A 13,754-nucleotide genomic window follows, 5' to 3' on the forward strand; every position below is an offset into this window, starting at 1 on the left:
TATACATATGTACATACGTATACTATAACCAATTCTATAATTTACGGTTTATAAAATACGTTATGATACGGGAAACGCCCATTTTTGTTGTAATGTGTAATATAAATTTTTCACATATTTAAAATATTATTATATTTATTTTTTCTCCTTTTTAAACATCATTAAATGATAAGATTTTTTAATAAAAGAAAGTGATAAAAACGCTGTCAGTTATTAAATAAAAAATAATTAAAGTTTAGGAGTTGGTAACTTTGATATTAAATTACAAAAGTTGTAGCAATAGAATTAGCGACCACATTTTTATGTTATTAGGTACATCTATTCGACATCGACATTCCTAATAAGATTACTTTTCGAGACAGTGATTCACTCAGTCCTGGTAACTCCCTAACGACGTTCGATGTGAAGGGCTGCAAAATAGGTATTGGCATTTGCTATGATATTAGATTCGAGGAAATGGCACGCATTTATCGGAACAAAGGTACAGTAACTTAATCGATCAATACTTAACTAGCAAAAAATTAAATATCTTTCTTAAATATATTCTATATAAAATTAATATAATCTGTAACTCTGTATAAAAAGAAGCATAATTTAAAAAACCAGTATATTTGCTGAAAATGAAACAAATAAAAGAATTAAAAGCACAATAAGAGGACTGTCCTCGCATATTCAGAAATGATGGAATGTGAACCGTGCAACTACGAAGTTAATTGGTATTCGGTGGCTTCATATTTCCTGCTTCTATATGACCTGCTTCAATATGACCACTGGACCACTGCACTGGTCATTACTTCAGCTTTTCAGAGCGAATGATAATCAATTATACGTTGCCTGCATATCACCGGCTCGTGTTCCTTAAGCAAGTTACATCGCATGGGGACATACACAGTTGACCAATCCCTGGGGAAAGATTCTTTACGATTTGGAAACTCAAGAGAATATGGCAGTCACCGATATCGGTAATTTACAGCTTAACATTAAAAGCGAGAGATCCATGATGTAATTAATTTTTAGTCTCGTTAATTTATCGATTTAGCCATCTTCCTCTGTATTTGTTGAATTTATTAGTAAGCATTACTTATTACTTCGTATGTTTCTTTTTTCTATCAGATCTAAAAGTTGTTGAGGAAGTAAGGGCTCAGATACCTACATTTTCTCAGAGACGTACAGATTTGTACGACACTGTCTGTAAGAAGGAGTAACTCTACACTAAAACAGAAAATGTTTTTTTATAATATTTCTACTACGATATCCTTTTTCTGTGAATTATTACTAATTTCTTATCATTTGTACTACATGAATGACTCAATTAAGAAAACCAAAACGTTATAAATAATAATCTGTATATCTTGTGTATCAACATGTAATTGGATATTATAATAATATAGGAATGCTATAATAATATAGGATAATAATATAGGAGAATAATAATATAGAAAAAATACATGCTTTTAAACACCTTTAATATCGATCACATAAATTGTTATAATTCACAATGATTACGCATACATAAAAGACCCCTTGATAGTAAAATTTACGATCAAAAGGCAATTACGTATCGTTTAACAACATTTAATTTATAACACCTTTTAAACATTTAGACAGATTAACACATAACACTTCTTATATATAAACATCAATTCGAAGTTATCAGCTTGGAGAAATTGGTCGATTAATACCTGTAGATTGTCTGTCTCGTTGAAAGACTTAAAGAGAGCAAAAACATGATAATGCCGCTAATATAATATTCCTTCTTTCTTGTATCTGTCTGCCTCTCAGGTCGTTTTACTAATTACAATAAGTAATTTCGACTTCTTTGCGCTCTCTTTTAACGCATTTGAGACCGAAAGAAATTCATATCAGTCAGTAGGCAAGGGTATAATATACATATTTTATATATAACTTATGTAGTAATGTATATATCATGTTAATTTCATATTTTTTTCAATATAGAATTATTATATATATATATATATATATATATATATATATATATAACTGTACATAATACATTATAGAATAACATAGTATATAATTTTATATTTTAAAAATATGAGGCATACTATTTAAGATTGTCATCGATTTAAAATCAAAGTATGAAAAGGATATCTTGGAGAGAGTAAAACACAGAATCATTCTAACTAAACATTCAGATCGTACCGACACCTAGGTATCGTCTTACAATTAAATCTCGGTCTCGAATGGATTAAAATGAAATACATACTTGCAGCTTCAACATCTTCAATATCGAGGAGATTCAAACTTTACAAATAAATGTAAATTGCGATGTAGAACAAAGCGATGTAAAAAGGGAAAAAGGAGGAAAGAAGGAACAGGGAAGCAAAGAGAAGAAACGAATTTTTCATTTTCTCGAAACTGGATCAAGTTTCAATGCGTTAAAAGAGAGCGCAAAGAAGTCGAAATTACTTATTGTAATTAGTAAAACGACCTGAGAGGCAGACAGATACAAGAAAGAAGGAATATTATATTAGCGGCATTTTTGTAGCCATTATATATGGTTTCGATCGCATAATTAATCAGTATCAATTTACCAGTCTTTAACGGAAGGACAAAAAGAAGAGCAGACGGCACACAGACCGCAATCATGATCATTTTCAAGTAGAATCTCAAACTGCCGTACATCTTCGAAAACTTCGTTAGTCGTAAGGGATCAAAGGATTATGTCCGCGCTGCGGAAAATAGATGAGAAGCGGCTATTTCAACAACCACCGTGTAGGTACTGCACTAGCCAAAAGTATCTGCGACAGAAATCAGAATACACTCGTTTTTGCATGGTTGGATCAATTTCGCGTGGGACTAACGCGGGATAATTGCTCAACTCACGACTTTAACCAGCCCGCTTGATTCTCTGTAAATGCTTGAAATTGACGCTTGGATTCTTTCCAGATTAACTAGCTTTGCTCCTCCCTCCCTTTATCTATTTTCTTAGATCGACTTAGACTGCCACAACATATTATCTTTCTTCTTTTCTTTTCTTTTCTTTCCTTTTGATCTTTTAAAGCCCTAAATCGCTGACTATTTTGTATACTATATATTTTGTACACTCAATTACTCTGTAAGTCATAAGTACATATGTTTTACAACGTTATTTGTCATATTTCAGTTAAACGCCAGAAAAGCCAGAAATATATTTTCAGCATGTTTTAACGCGCCCCTGGCAAAGATCTCAAAAACGAGTTGCGGCACAATTTAAAGCGACAAATAGCATCGCGTGTCTCGTTGTGGTAACACACGGTTCGCCAGCTTTTTAAAAGCGCTCTCCGTCTGCTTTTTCCTCTCTTCCCTGTCTCTTCGTTTTTCCTTAACAAGCGAAACCATTTTCGCGAGGACGAGAGTACGGAAATGACGTACTGGCAATTTTGTTTTGTGATAATACAAGCAGCTCGGTTTCAGTGAATTAAACTTGGCCCCAAGCTTCTACTTATCTACCTTCCTTTCCTTTATTTTCCCTTCTATATCGGTTTTGCGGTTTTCCACATTTCCATCACAATAAACCATGTTTTTTCTCGATTTTACATGTTAGCCAATGATTCACGGCAAAAGCGTCGACTGTAAAAATATTTGTAGTTGCAATAGCAACAAGTATGTTTTCTCAAATAGAAAATATTGGGAGCGTACACGCTGGCAAAACAATTCATGAATAGCTCGTCCTCTGCTTGTTATTTGTTTCGATACTGTTAGCAAACAAATTCATGAAACATACTGGTATAGCGTAAAATGAACATAAAAGTTTTGCGTACACTTGAGAGCTGAACTTTGGTTGTTATACGTATATTATACATATACGCACACAGTTATGTATATGTATATATATATATAGAAAATTCCTTAGAACTTTGAGCTTAATAACATATTAAAATCATTAACATTAAGGAGGTGAACTTTACTTACCAATTACCAAAGTTTCTTCCGCCAAATAATACATAAAAATTGAAAAAGATAATGTAACTAGTTTTAACTTTTTTTTGTGTTATAATTTGAATCACTCGATTTATCCGACTGAGGATGGTCGATCGCAATCTCAATTTATACGTATTCTCATCGCATGAAATAGATCACACGAGGGATTTTCAAAAGTCGATGGAATATTAATCGCGATTAATTATTTGTAGGTGTATTCTGTGCGGCTAAAGCAGTCACCTAATGAATTATTGAGTACCAGGAATGTTAGCGGTAAACAGGATTGCGGCTATGAATGATTCTCTAATGTCTATATTAGAGATGAATTTGATAATTTATCCTCATAATATGCAATCCGCTTTTAAGTGGAAATCATAATTAACAATTTCTGTTTGATTAAATATGAAGAGCAGATAAATCGATACGCTTAAATCAATATTAGAATTTCTTAACATTTTTATCAAATATTTTAGCACTGTAAAAGCGTCGTAGTAGAGAAATATTAGGTTGTTCCAAAAGTTTCTTTCGTTTTATAAGAAAGTAATAGATGTACAACATTTTTCGTTTTATATTATTTTATTGAATTACGTGTGATCCACCTTTTTCCAATTTAATGTAAAATAATATAGAATAACATAAAACAAAATATGTTGTGCATCTGTCATTTCTTTATAAAACGAAAGAAACTTGGGACAACCTAATAGAAATTTACTTTTATTATCCATTATAAAAATGGATTGTTAATCCTCTAGGAGATACGAACAATATAATTGCAATTAATAAGGAATAAGTTAGCATAACTTAAACCAGCTTTTGCAGAAGGCTATTAGCTAAAGATGTTTATTAAACAATGACAACATGAATTTTCTTAAGTACCCCATTTGGTACTTAATCTACTTCGTAAGTACTGTGTGTCCTAGCCTTCAAAGGATGCAATTTTAACCAGAATGTTTCACATTACTTACCCGTATTATTTCCTTGTAATATAATTTATATTTACATTATCTACGTTACGTTACATTCTACGCGTTAATGTAATGTGATTTTTATTTCTAATCGAAGTTATTCAAAATTTGTAGTATCTCAATAAAACATTAACAGCCTGCAAAAACTTCACGGAAGCATTAGTATCTTCGAAACTATTGAATTCAAATGGCTAATATTCCTTAACAATATGCATTCGACGACGTTTATCGAGAGAAGTATGTGGCGTAATAGTTAAACTTTCAATTCATATACATATATCGTTTATGAAAAAGTAGTCATTCTGCTTTTGTGATCTGTGACACACTATAAATTCTCATAAGCTAACTAACGCCTAATCTTCTGTAACGTATTAATATAATATAGGTATGTATATCTCGACTTTGAGCAACCAATTGGTGCTAAATAAGCTTTAGTACATACTTCTTACACGTAACAAAAGACCAGTTAACATCTCTGCTCTTAAAAGAAAAACGAAAGAAGCTCTGAAAAGCTGCAGAGTTCAGGTCGAATAACACCAGCCCAGATAAATGACCCTCTAACTTACCTTTGTCCTCATCGACGTCAGTGATTTTAAAGCTAGTTATAAAGTGCACTTCTCAGCCAGCGTCCACGGCAGTCAATATTATTTAACGGGCCTTAACGCGATGTAAAAAGGGAAAAAGGAGGAAAGAAGGAACAGGGAAGCAAAGAGAAGAAACGAATTTTTCATTTTCTCGAAACTGGATCAAGTTTCAGGCTGCTCGCCAAAGAGTCTGTAGCTAACGAGACAAGATTAGACAAACCACGCTTTAAAATTCCCACAGAACTATAATAATCCTCGAAATCAATACGATTCGTCGATCCATCGCCTGATTAAAAAATGAGATAGGATGAAGCTCACTAGTCGGCCTTTGAACTTTCAATAGCGCTTACGGCTCGTATACTCTAGTTTGAATGCTACAATGTAAGCCAAGTCAGCTGTAACTAGCGTTCGCGTGATTGTCGCTATCTATTATTTACGCGTTACACGTTCACCAGACAAACGCGTCTACCGGTTGACATTGTTTTCTGTCCTGAGTTTCAAAGCAATTATGTTGCTTCGTGTAATCAAATCTCGCCAAACTAACGATAAGTTCTTGTTTGATCTTACACAATTATTAAAACTATACAAGTTAAACCAATCTAGCCTAAACAAGTAATGTCGTTATATATTCTTTTTTAAATCTATATATTGTTTAATAAATCGTGGTTAGGATATAGTAGCTGACAAAAATATTCGGACAAATATATTTGTAGAAACATTTTAGGAGTGTATTATGCATAGTGGCACTATTTAATACTGTACTGTGACTATCATGGTCGTGTTGGTATTATTCGAAACTAATCTGAAAATCTGTATGGAATTTGTAAGATATTTAGTACGAGTACTGTGCATTACTGATATGTACACAACCGAGACGAGATAACGAAGGTACTGCTCTCCATCGTTCATCGCTACGCGTTGCTAATAGCAACGTATAATGCATATATATCTCGCAAAGACCATAAAAGTACCCAATGGAACCACGTTTAATATTTGATAATAATGTCCCATTACAGTTTCGTCATTTTCAATTAATTAAACACGACCCTCTCTTTAAAAATTAGAAGATAAAATACGTAATACAAATCTACTCGAAATCTTTTAAACCTTACGGACGACCTTACGGACCTTACTTATGGTCTTTAAAAGCAGCAGGGATTAGCAGAATATTAACTGCGAATTTTTCTTGGACCGCAGCATGCAATATGAAATATGGTTATTAAAATGTACACTGAAAATTTCCATTATCCATAAGATACTCGTGCTTGTAGGACCTTGAAAATGAATTCTTAACCCAAATAGTCGACTGCGATACTCGAGAAATTTTGTGAAGCTGACGTCAATACCAATATGTACCGTCGTTGTGCTATTATTTCGTGATAAGCCGTATTGATTGCACTTCCATTTCACGGAATTAATTTTTCCACACAAAAAGTGATAACGATAATCGAAAAAAGAAAAATATACTACCACTTTTCGTATCAGCATACACAAGCGCACTCGATTTTACACGAGTATACAATTTGCAAATTCGACGGAACGATCGGATTTAATTATTTTTTCGATATTTCAGGCATCAAGTTTTATTTACACATCGAACGTTGAAATACGGCGAAATACAAAATGTACAAACCACTCTGGACATTAATTAACTTTAAACGTTATTGATTAATTAAAGAAACCAACCATTGTGTTGATTTTTACATTTTGAAAAATTGTTATCCACTTTTGCTTTGTTTAAAAATTGAAAAAAAATACTTTTATTGTAAGTCACGAGTATCTCTTTTATTTATTTAAACTTTAGATCAAATATTACAATTTATAAATATATCATTTATTTAGATATACTTGTAATATCTGTTTTATAAGTTTGTACAACCATTTATCTATTTATCTATTTTATTTGCACATAATCTTTATAGACTGATTTTGTAAAGAATAAAAAATTGTGATTCTATTTAAAAACGATCGTGTCAGACTCAAGTGATAAGCGATATATATTTCAGCGATATATATATATATTCAGATTTCACCATCCCATAAACGGTGCTATTGGAAACGTTTCACAATAGACGTCTTATAAGCGCCTGCGATGTCCGTCATATGTAAAGCTATACCACTGAATCACGGCCGCCATTTAGTGATTAAGGTCGATCACTTAGAGTTGTTAATCCGACATAATGGCGAGCAATACATCGAAGACATTATTGGAAACACAGTTACAGTTTAATTTCATTGAGCTTATTTGCAAATAAATGTGTACAATATATTTTAGAGGTTTTAAATATTATTGCTGACTAAACTTCGCGTCTGCGCATCATCTTTCTTTAACTTTTTTTGCATTTTCTTATCGACGCATGAAGACGAAATGCGTAAATTTTATTATTTATTTAAACATTACTATATTGTGCTCAAAGTAGCGGAATATCGTTCTATTATCAATATATGAAGAACTAAAAGAATTAAAAAAGAATTAAAAAAATATGTAGTTCAATCAATACTTCGTGTATTTTTCTATCTCCACAAGACAATATCCGGACCAGTTACGCTTACAGTATCAACAAAGATTTGTCCAGCCATACGGAATAAGTCGTACTCAGTAGTTTAAAAGTATTAACCGCACGAATTCCAGAAACACTTTTGAAGTAACTTTCGAACCAATAAATCCCCGAACTAAGAACTGTCATATTTCGTCTCTATTTATCGAATATTGTGAGAAAATGCAAAAAAAAAGAAGTTAAATAGAAAAAGTACTTGGAAACTTAAAAGAAAAAATCTCGAAAAATCTCTTAATACTTTTTACTGTCGTCTTGAGACGCACCATATGTTAAGCTTCTTCGTAGTTACAACTTTTACCGCAGATGTAACGAACTGACAAATGCTTCGAATGGCGCGCGCGCGTCAACGACTACACTTAAATTTTAAATAAATGTTTTTAAATAAATGTTTAAAATAATACATTAAATGTATTAACTTTCTTGCGCAATTTCATTTAATTTCTTACGATATGGAGGGTTTAATTACGTTTAAGATATCTATTTGAATCTTTTAAATTCGTAGTTTTTTAAAAAATTACCTTAAACTTTATAAAATTAAATCGTTTTTCCACTTTGTTGTATCATAAAATAGTTGCTTAAATTCAAACCTTACCGTCGTCTTGAAATATTCTATATTTTCCTCGTCTTAAAAAATCTCCCTACAGAAAGAATAAAGAAGAATAAAATCCCATACGTTAAATTTCACGTGATTGGTGGAATACATAACGATAACAAGAACTAACTAGCGACAACAAGCAACCATTAGCAAGGACAACTGGCGACTGTAACTGTCGTCTCTATGATGTATGGCGACTAAGGAGAACAGCCAGCAACTACGGATGACATGTAACAACCAACTGCCCCACTTCTAAAAGGCAACTAACTTGCAAACCCTTTGATGGTTTCTGTAGCGTGATATACCCCTTGAACGTGGTTAAAGAATGTGGTCGCCGCTGGACGGCGGTTTGACAGCAGAGCGATCTCGCCAATTCAAAGCTTGACATTACAAACTACCGAGAATCATTAGGCTCGTTATCGAGCATCTAGCTTTCAGAAGGTGCTTTATCATATGATATGACTCTACGATATTTTTATAGCAAGAGGAATGGCCAACCTCTAACAAAACAAATTTTTACTAAGTGCTGCATGTGAGCTGCAGGCCGGCCTACTAGGGAAATTTGACGAATGAATAAACTAAAATATATACGAATATATTCGTTATATCATAAAATGCCCCCATTATGTTCTCTAACACCATAGAGGAAACTAAATTTATATATTAAAAAATTGGAATACCTGTTATAAGAGAGTTAATTAAATTCTAACCTATCGATGACTCCATAAAAACCTTTATTTCCTAAAAATGTATATCTTCCAAATTCTCCTTAGAAAGTCTCATAGAGAAAATATGAAACCTGAAAAGTACATCACGCTGATGCCTCGATCAACCCTCGTGTTTCGCAGTCCATGTGTCCGAGCGATGAATTCCCTCCAAACAAGGAAAAACCAAGGGGAGGTCTTCTTCGAAGGACATGAGAGGGTAAGGGAAGCAACGGGAACGATGATCACGCGATATACTGGCGGCGTACGTATAGAACGGCTGTTGCGAGAGAGTTCGCAAGAAACAAGAAGAAAAAAGGAATCGTAGGCCGACGCGACTATACGCTGTCGACGGACAAACAGCGACTGAGCCTAACTGAAACGAACTCTGTCGCAGTATGAGCACAGGCTACGTTCGCGGGTCGATCGAACACGTTCTGCGCCTTTCCTCGGCACCAGCGTCAAAACCACCCTCGACGAGCGCAATGCACTGGTGCACCTGCAATATTAACCACTGGTCTTTCCTTTTTCGCGCGATATTATATCAGCACCTATGATACCATTTCAAAGACTGCAATCAAAACATTAAATACCGCATTAAAGCCATACAATAATTCGCAATATTCATTCGTAAACGTTATTGTATATGTGCTTAATTAATCGTTATTATGTTTCGAATGATTTACTACCTCATATTCCATAAGCAGATATATGGTTCATTTTCATCTCAAGTACGATATAATTTGTAACAAATATTTATAATTCACAATGTAAAATATTTATAATTCATTGGAAATATTATTCTATCACGGTATAGTGGTCAAATTTCACATAAATCACAAACATATGGTAGTCAAAAGCTATACTCACGACATGACAAATCATGATGATGTCATGAAAAATGGCGTCCGTCCATATATATTCAAACGCAACGAACAAGTTCGAACTTTTCGAGAATAAACGATTTGTTCGATAACATCTGTCGCGAACTTCTCTTCCTTTAACGATAACAATTGACAACTAAAGCTCGAGAGGCTCGTAAGGATGAACAGCGACGAGTATTTAGAAGCTATGTACTCACCTGGGCAAAGAGACTCCAACACCAAGGACGTTGGAAGTTTCGAGAAGCGAAGATGGAAACTGAAGTAGCACGTCAGGTCAACTCTGGCAAAAACTGCTAAAGAAAGAAAAATCCAACTAATTTGTTTATTCGACCAATCGCGGGGAGACGTAATCGCGAGGAGAGACGTCAACGGGGGTCGTAAATCCCCGTTACGATTATAACAATCGACACCACGAATTGATCGATCCCCTGATTTCCGTTGAGATAATAGGGGTGATTGAGGTTGTATAACCCTGGGATTCACAGAATTATAAATTATATATTTCAAGCACTTAGATTACACTGACGTAGAGAAATAAGCAATTAACAACTTGTCGCACGAAGCTAAGATAGATATATGCGTTAGAGCAGGGCTCTTATAATTAGATTTAGTGTATTAGTGGACGTAGCACTATGAGATTTAGGAGAGGAAATGTATGCTCGACAATACCGAGACCGACTCTCGCGTTATGCTTAGACTGCCCCGCTGGGCATTAGCGTATACTTGGTAGTTGACTTTTCCAACGATGTAGAAGAAGTGAAGTTGAGTGACGATGCTGTGTCCGAGGAAAGCTAAGGATGGGTGTGTCTAGCGCACGGGACCATCGGATTTGTTGGTGCCGATGTTATTTAGGAGAGTGAGGGAATAGGCTTCGTTTTTAATTGGTTAAACGAAGGGTCTTAACTGCCCTCGAGAGAAAGTGGTTAGTGGGAGGAAAGTTGCAGCGTGCGTGAGAAAAACCAACTTTCCCTTGTCCCGCCGTGGTAGACAATAGTCTTTAGAAATGCTTCGAACACAGATGTTTGTTTGTTTTGAAGGACCTTAGCAGGCAAGTGACTCGGGTTTATGGCGGGTGCTTAAGGATATTGAGGGTACGCCGTACGGAAAAGCGGACATCTGGTGTCCGTCTGGCCCGCGGTATGTGACCTGGGCCAGGCAGAGAGGCCCGGCGTAACATAATTTGTTTCCAACAATAAAATGAAATTAATTTGTTTCACAAATTATTAACTGGATATTATTCAAAAATTATTCAAAATTCGCTTCCGCTTAAACTTATTCCAAATTACTTATTAATATTAGAAGTATTCAGCATTCCATTAGAATTTTTAAATTGTACTTACTTGGCCATTAATTGTGGTGGTAAAGGAGGTGCAGGTGGCATTATATCAGTCATCGAATTGAAAGATGGTCCCGGTATGAAGTGATTATACGCATTTGCTTCTTCAGAGTCACAATCCATTTTTTCTACATTATATTTTTTCGAATTTACATTTGTAGAAAAATTAGTCTCACAAGTCTCGTCGTTCTCTTCATTGAATTTCTCTTCCAAAGCTTTCTTTTGTTGTGCTATTTGACTTTGCAAACCTTCTGATTCTAAAAGAGAACTCAACTCGACTTTCTCTGTATTACCATAGCCTAAACACAGAGTAAAAGAAATTTTTGTCATTTAATAGAATGACTGAGTGCCATTCAGTTACTGTCCTTACAGGCAATGTATTAGAATTTCCCGTGCATAAATGTATATGTATAAACGTTTGCCTTGATATATGTAGTAATAATCACTCGTCTAATGAGGAGAATTATATTCCAAGCAGCTAATAATGAACAATAAGTAACATGCACGTTTATGGTTCATGACCCTATATCCCACGGGTCTCCCCATAGACATTGACAGGTACTCCTGCCCAGTTAAGGACCTGCTGAATGACACTGTGATAGACTATGCGAAAGCCTTTACTTCATATATATATATGTATTTTTAGTACATTTCTTAATTGACATAACCATCATGCTAAAGGTATTACCTACAAATTTTACAACACACGTGCTGTTGAGGTTATTCGGTGTGTAAACAGAGAAAACACGTGGATAAATTGTAAGGTAGAAAATATATTTAAATAGAAGTGTAATAAGTAAAAATACAATTTGAGCTGGTCCAGATCCGCACGCTAGCTGTGTTACCTAATAACTGAAAAACCCCGAAGCCAACGTCGCCTGTCTACTGTTTATGGCCTGACTTCGTCGCAGTCTTTTGTCTACACGCTGTCGATGGCTTCAGTGCTTGAGAAAACTAAAAAAGACCAGATGTAGAGTTTTCTTAGAAGTGGTAACCACTTCAACACGTGCCATTGTTTTCGTAAATTTTTGATATTATAGCTTCATAAATTTCTCCATCCTCTGAGTATATTGCACGATAAGGTGCTCCTATGATCCATTTCTATAGAGAAAAGATGTGTATACAAATAAATATAAGTAAATAGCAAAATAAAATAATTTGCTTCTTAATCAATATATTTAATAATATTCTGTATCAAATTTGTAATATTCTATCAAAATCACAACCTTATGTAATTTACTTGCGTGTTTAGGCTGCTTAAGATTTTGTAGGTTTTCTTTCGGTTGAGAATTTCCAACATCCATTCCCATTCGCTTGATAACTTCTTCTTTTGCTAAATTTATTGCTTTATCATATGCTTCTATTAATGCACTATCATCCCAAACATTATCATTGGCTGTGTCTGTATCCTTTTGAGATAGCAAATTATATGTTATTAATATTGATACAAGTATTTTATTATCAAACTATTGCAAATTATCATATATGTCATTTTTCAAAAATTGACTAAAAGGTAGTGGATACTGTTAATTACTATTATGCTAAGATCTTGTACTAAAATAATGTTAAAACCATTACGTTTCCATTTCCTCGTATAAAAAGAACATTCATATCATCTGCCATTTTAAAATAACATCATTTAAATATTGAATTTGCTTCTGAAATATTAATTTGTCTCATTTCTTTAACTCTAACACATTGTAAACAATGATGACATTATACCAACTATAATACTAAAAATCTATTCCCCATTCATTCGAAAGATTATTTTTTGAAGCAAGGTTAACATTGAATGTTCCCAAACTTCAATAACTGTATTTTACTTTCTTTACAATATCTAACAATATATTAGAATACTATAAAAAAATATTGTATGCACAAAAAACTGTTTATAGGGAAATAGCAAAAGAATTAATCACATATTATAACTAAAACGAGATTGTTAAGTAGATTATATTATACTGCATATGCGTTAGTGTTTCAGCTGGTAAATATAGTTTTTATATCTGAAGATAAATAAGATTTAATTCTATAAAATTGCATAATGAATTATACATCTATCTATTACTATTCGTATTTCCCCTTAGTTGTATGTTGTCAATAGCATCAATCACGAACATGTAAATAAATATAGAAGAAACCGTTCGGAAATGGAAAGGGAAAAATGAACATGGAAGACAAGAAAGTTTTCTTCAGGTTTAGCG

At 33.8% G+C, this 13,754-nt stretch overlaps 1 protein-coding gene and 1 long non-coding RNA gene across 3 annotated transcripts; one reads left to right on the forward strand and one right to left on the reverse strand.

Annotated features, from left to right (window-relative positions):
* Window positions 1–441: 441 nt before the first annotated feature.
* LOC117213352 lies at window positions 442–4,360 on the forward strand. Of its 2 annotated transcripts, none has more exons than XR_004488634.1 (2): window positions 442–481; window positions 4,137–4,360. It is a non-coding gene; the product is annotated as an uncharacterized LOC117213352 (long non-coding RNA). The 2 variants fall into 2 exon arrangements; XR_004488635.1 differs by lacking the exon at window positions 442–481 and adding an exon at window positions 2,511–2,736.
* Window positions 4,361–11,486: 7,126 nt separating this feature from the next.
* LOC117213353 (survival motor neuron protein-like) lies at window positions 11,487–13,400 on the reverse strand. The gene is made up of 5 exons (XM_033458704.1): window positions 13,129–13,400; window positions 12,777–12,959; window positions 12,557–12,651; window positions 12,239–12,261; window positions 11,487–11,849 (listed from the first exon to the last, which is right to left on the reverse strand). Exons 1-5 carry the CDS (start codon window positions 13,171–13,173, stop codon window positions 11,551–11,553), a joined length of 645 nt encoding a protein of 214 aa, XP_033314595.1. The 5' UTR covers window positions 13,174–13,400; the 3' UTR covers window positions 11,487–11,550.
* Between the last annotated feature and the right edge of the window lie 354 nt (window positions 13,401–13,754).

The sequence above is a fragment of the Bombus bifarius genome, unplaced genomic scaffold, assembly GCF_011952205.1.
Source record: "Bombus bifarius isolate JDL3187 unplaced genomic scaffold, Bbif_JDL3187 scf7180000008747_frag, whole genome shotgun sequence".
In the NCBI taxonomy this organism is placed as follows: domain Eukaryota; kingdom Metazoa; phylum Arthropoda; class Insecta; order Hymenoptera; family Apidae; genus Bombus; species Bombus bifarius.

Excerpts from the sequence above, each read along its gene's own strand:
- LOC117213353 (XM_033458704.1), bottom strand. The coding sequence starts at position 13,173 with ATGGCAGATGATATGAATGTTCTTTTTATACGAGGAAATGGAAAC. Across the intron at positions 12,960-13,128 it reads TTATACGAGGAAATGGAAAC|GATACAGACACAGCCAATGA; the intron begins GTAATGGTTTTA and ends CTATCTCAAAAG. Across the intron at positions 12,652-12,776 it reads ACGCAAGTAAATTACATAAG|AAATGGATCATAGGAGCACC; the intron begins GTTGTGATTTTG and ends TTTTCTCTATAG.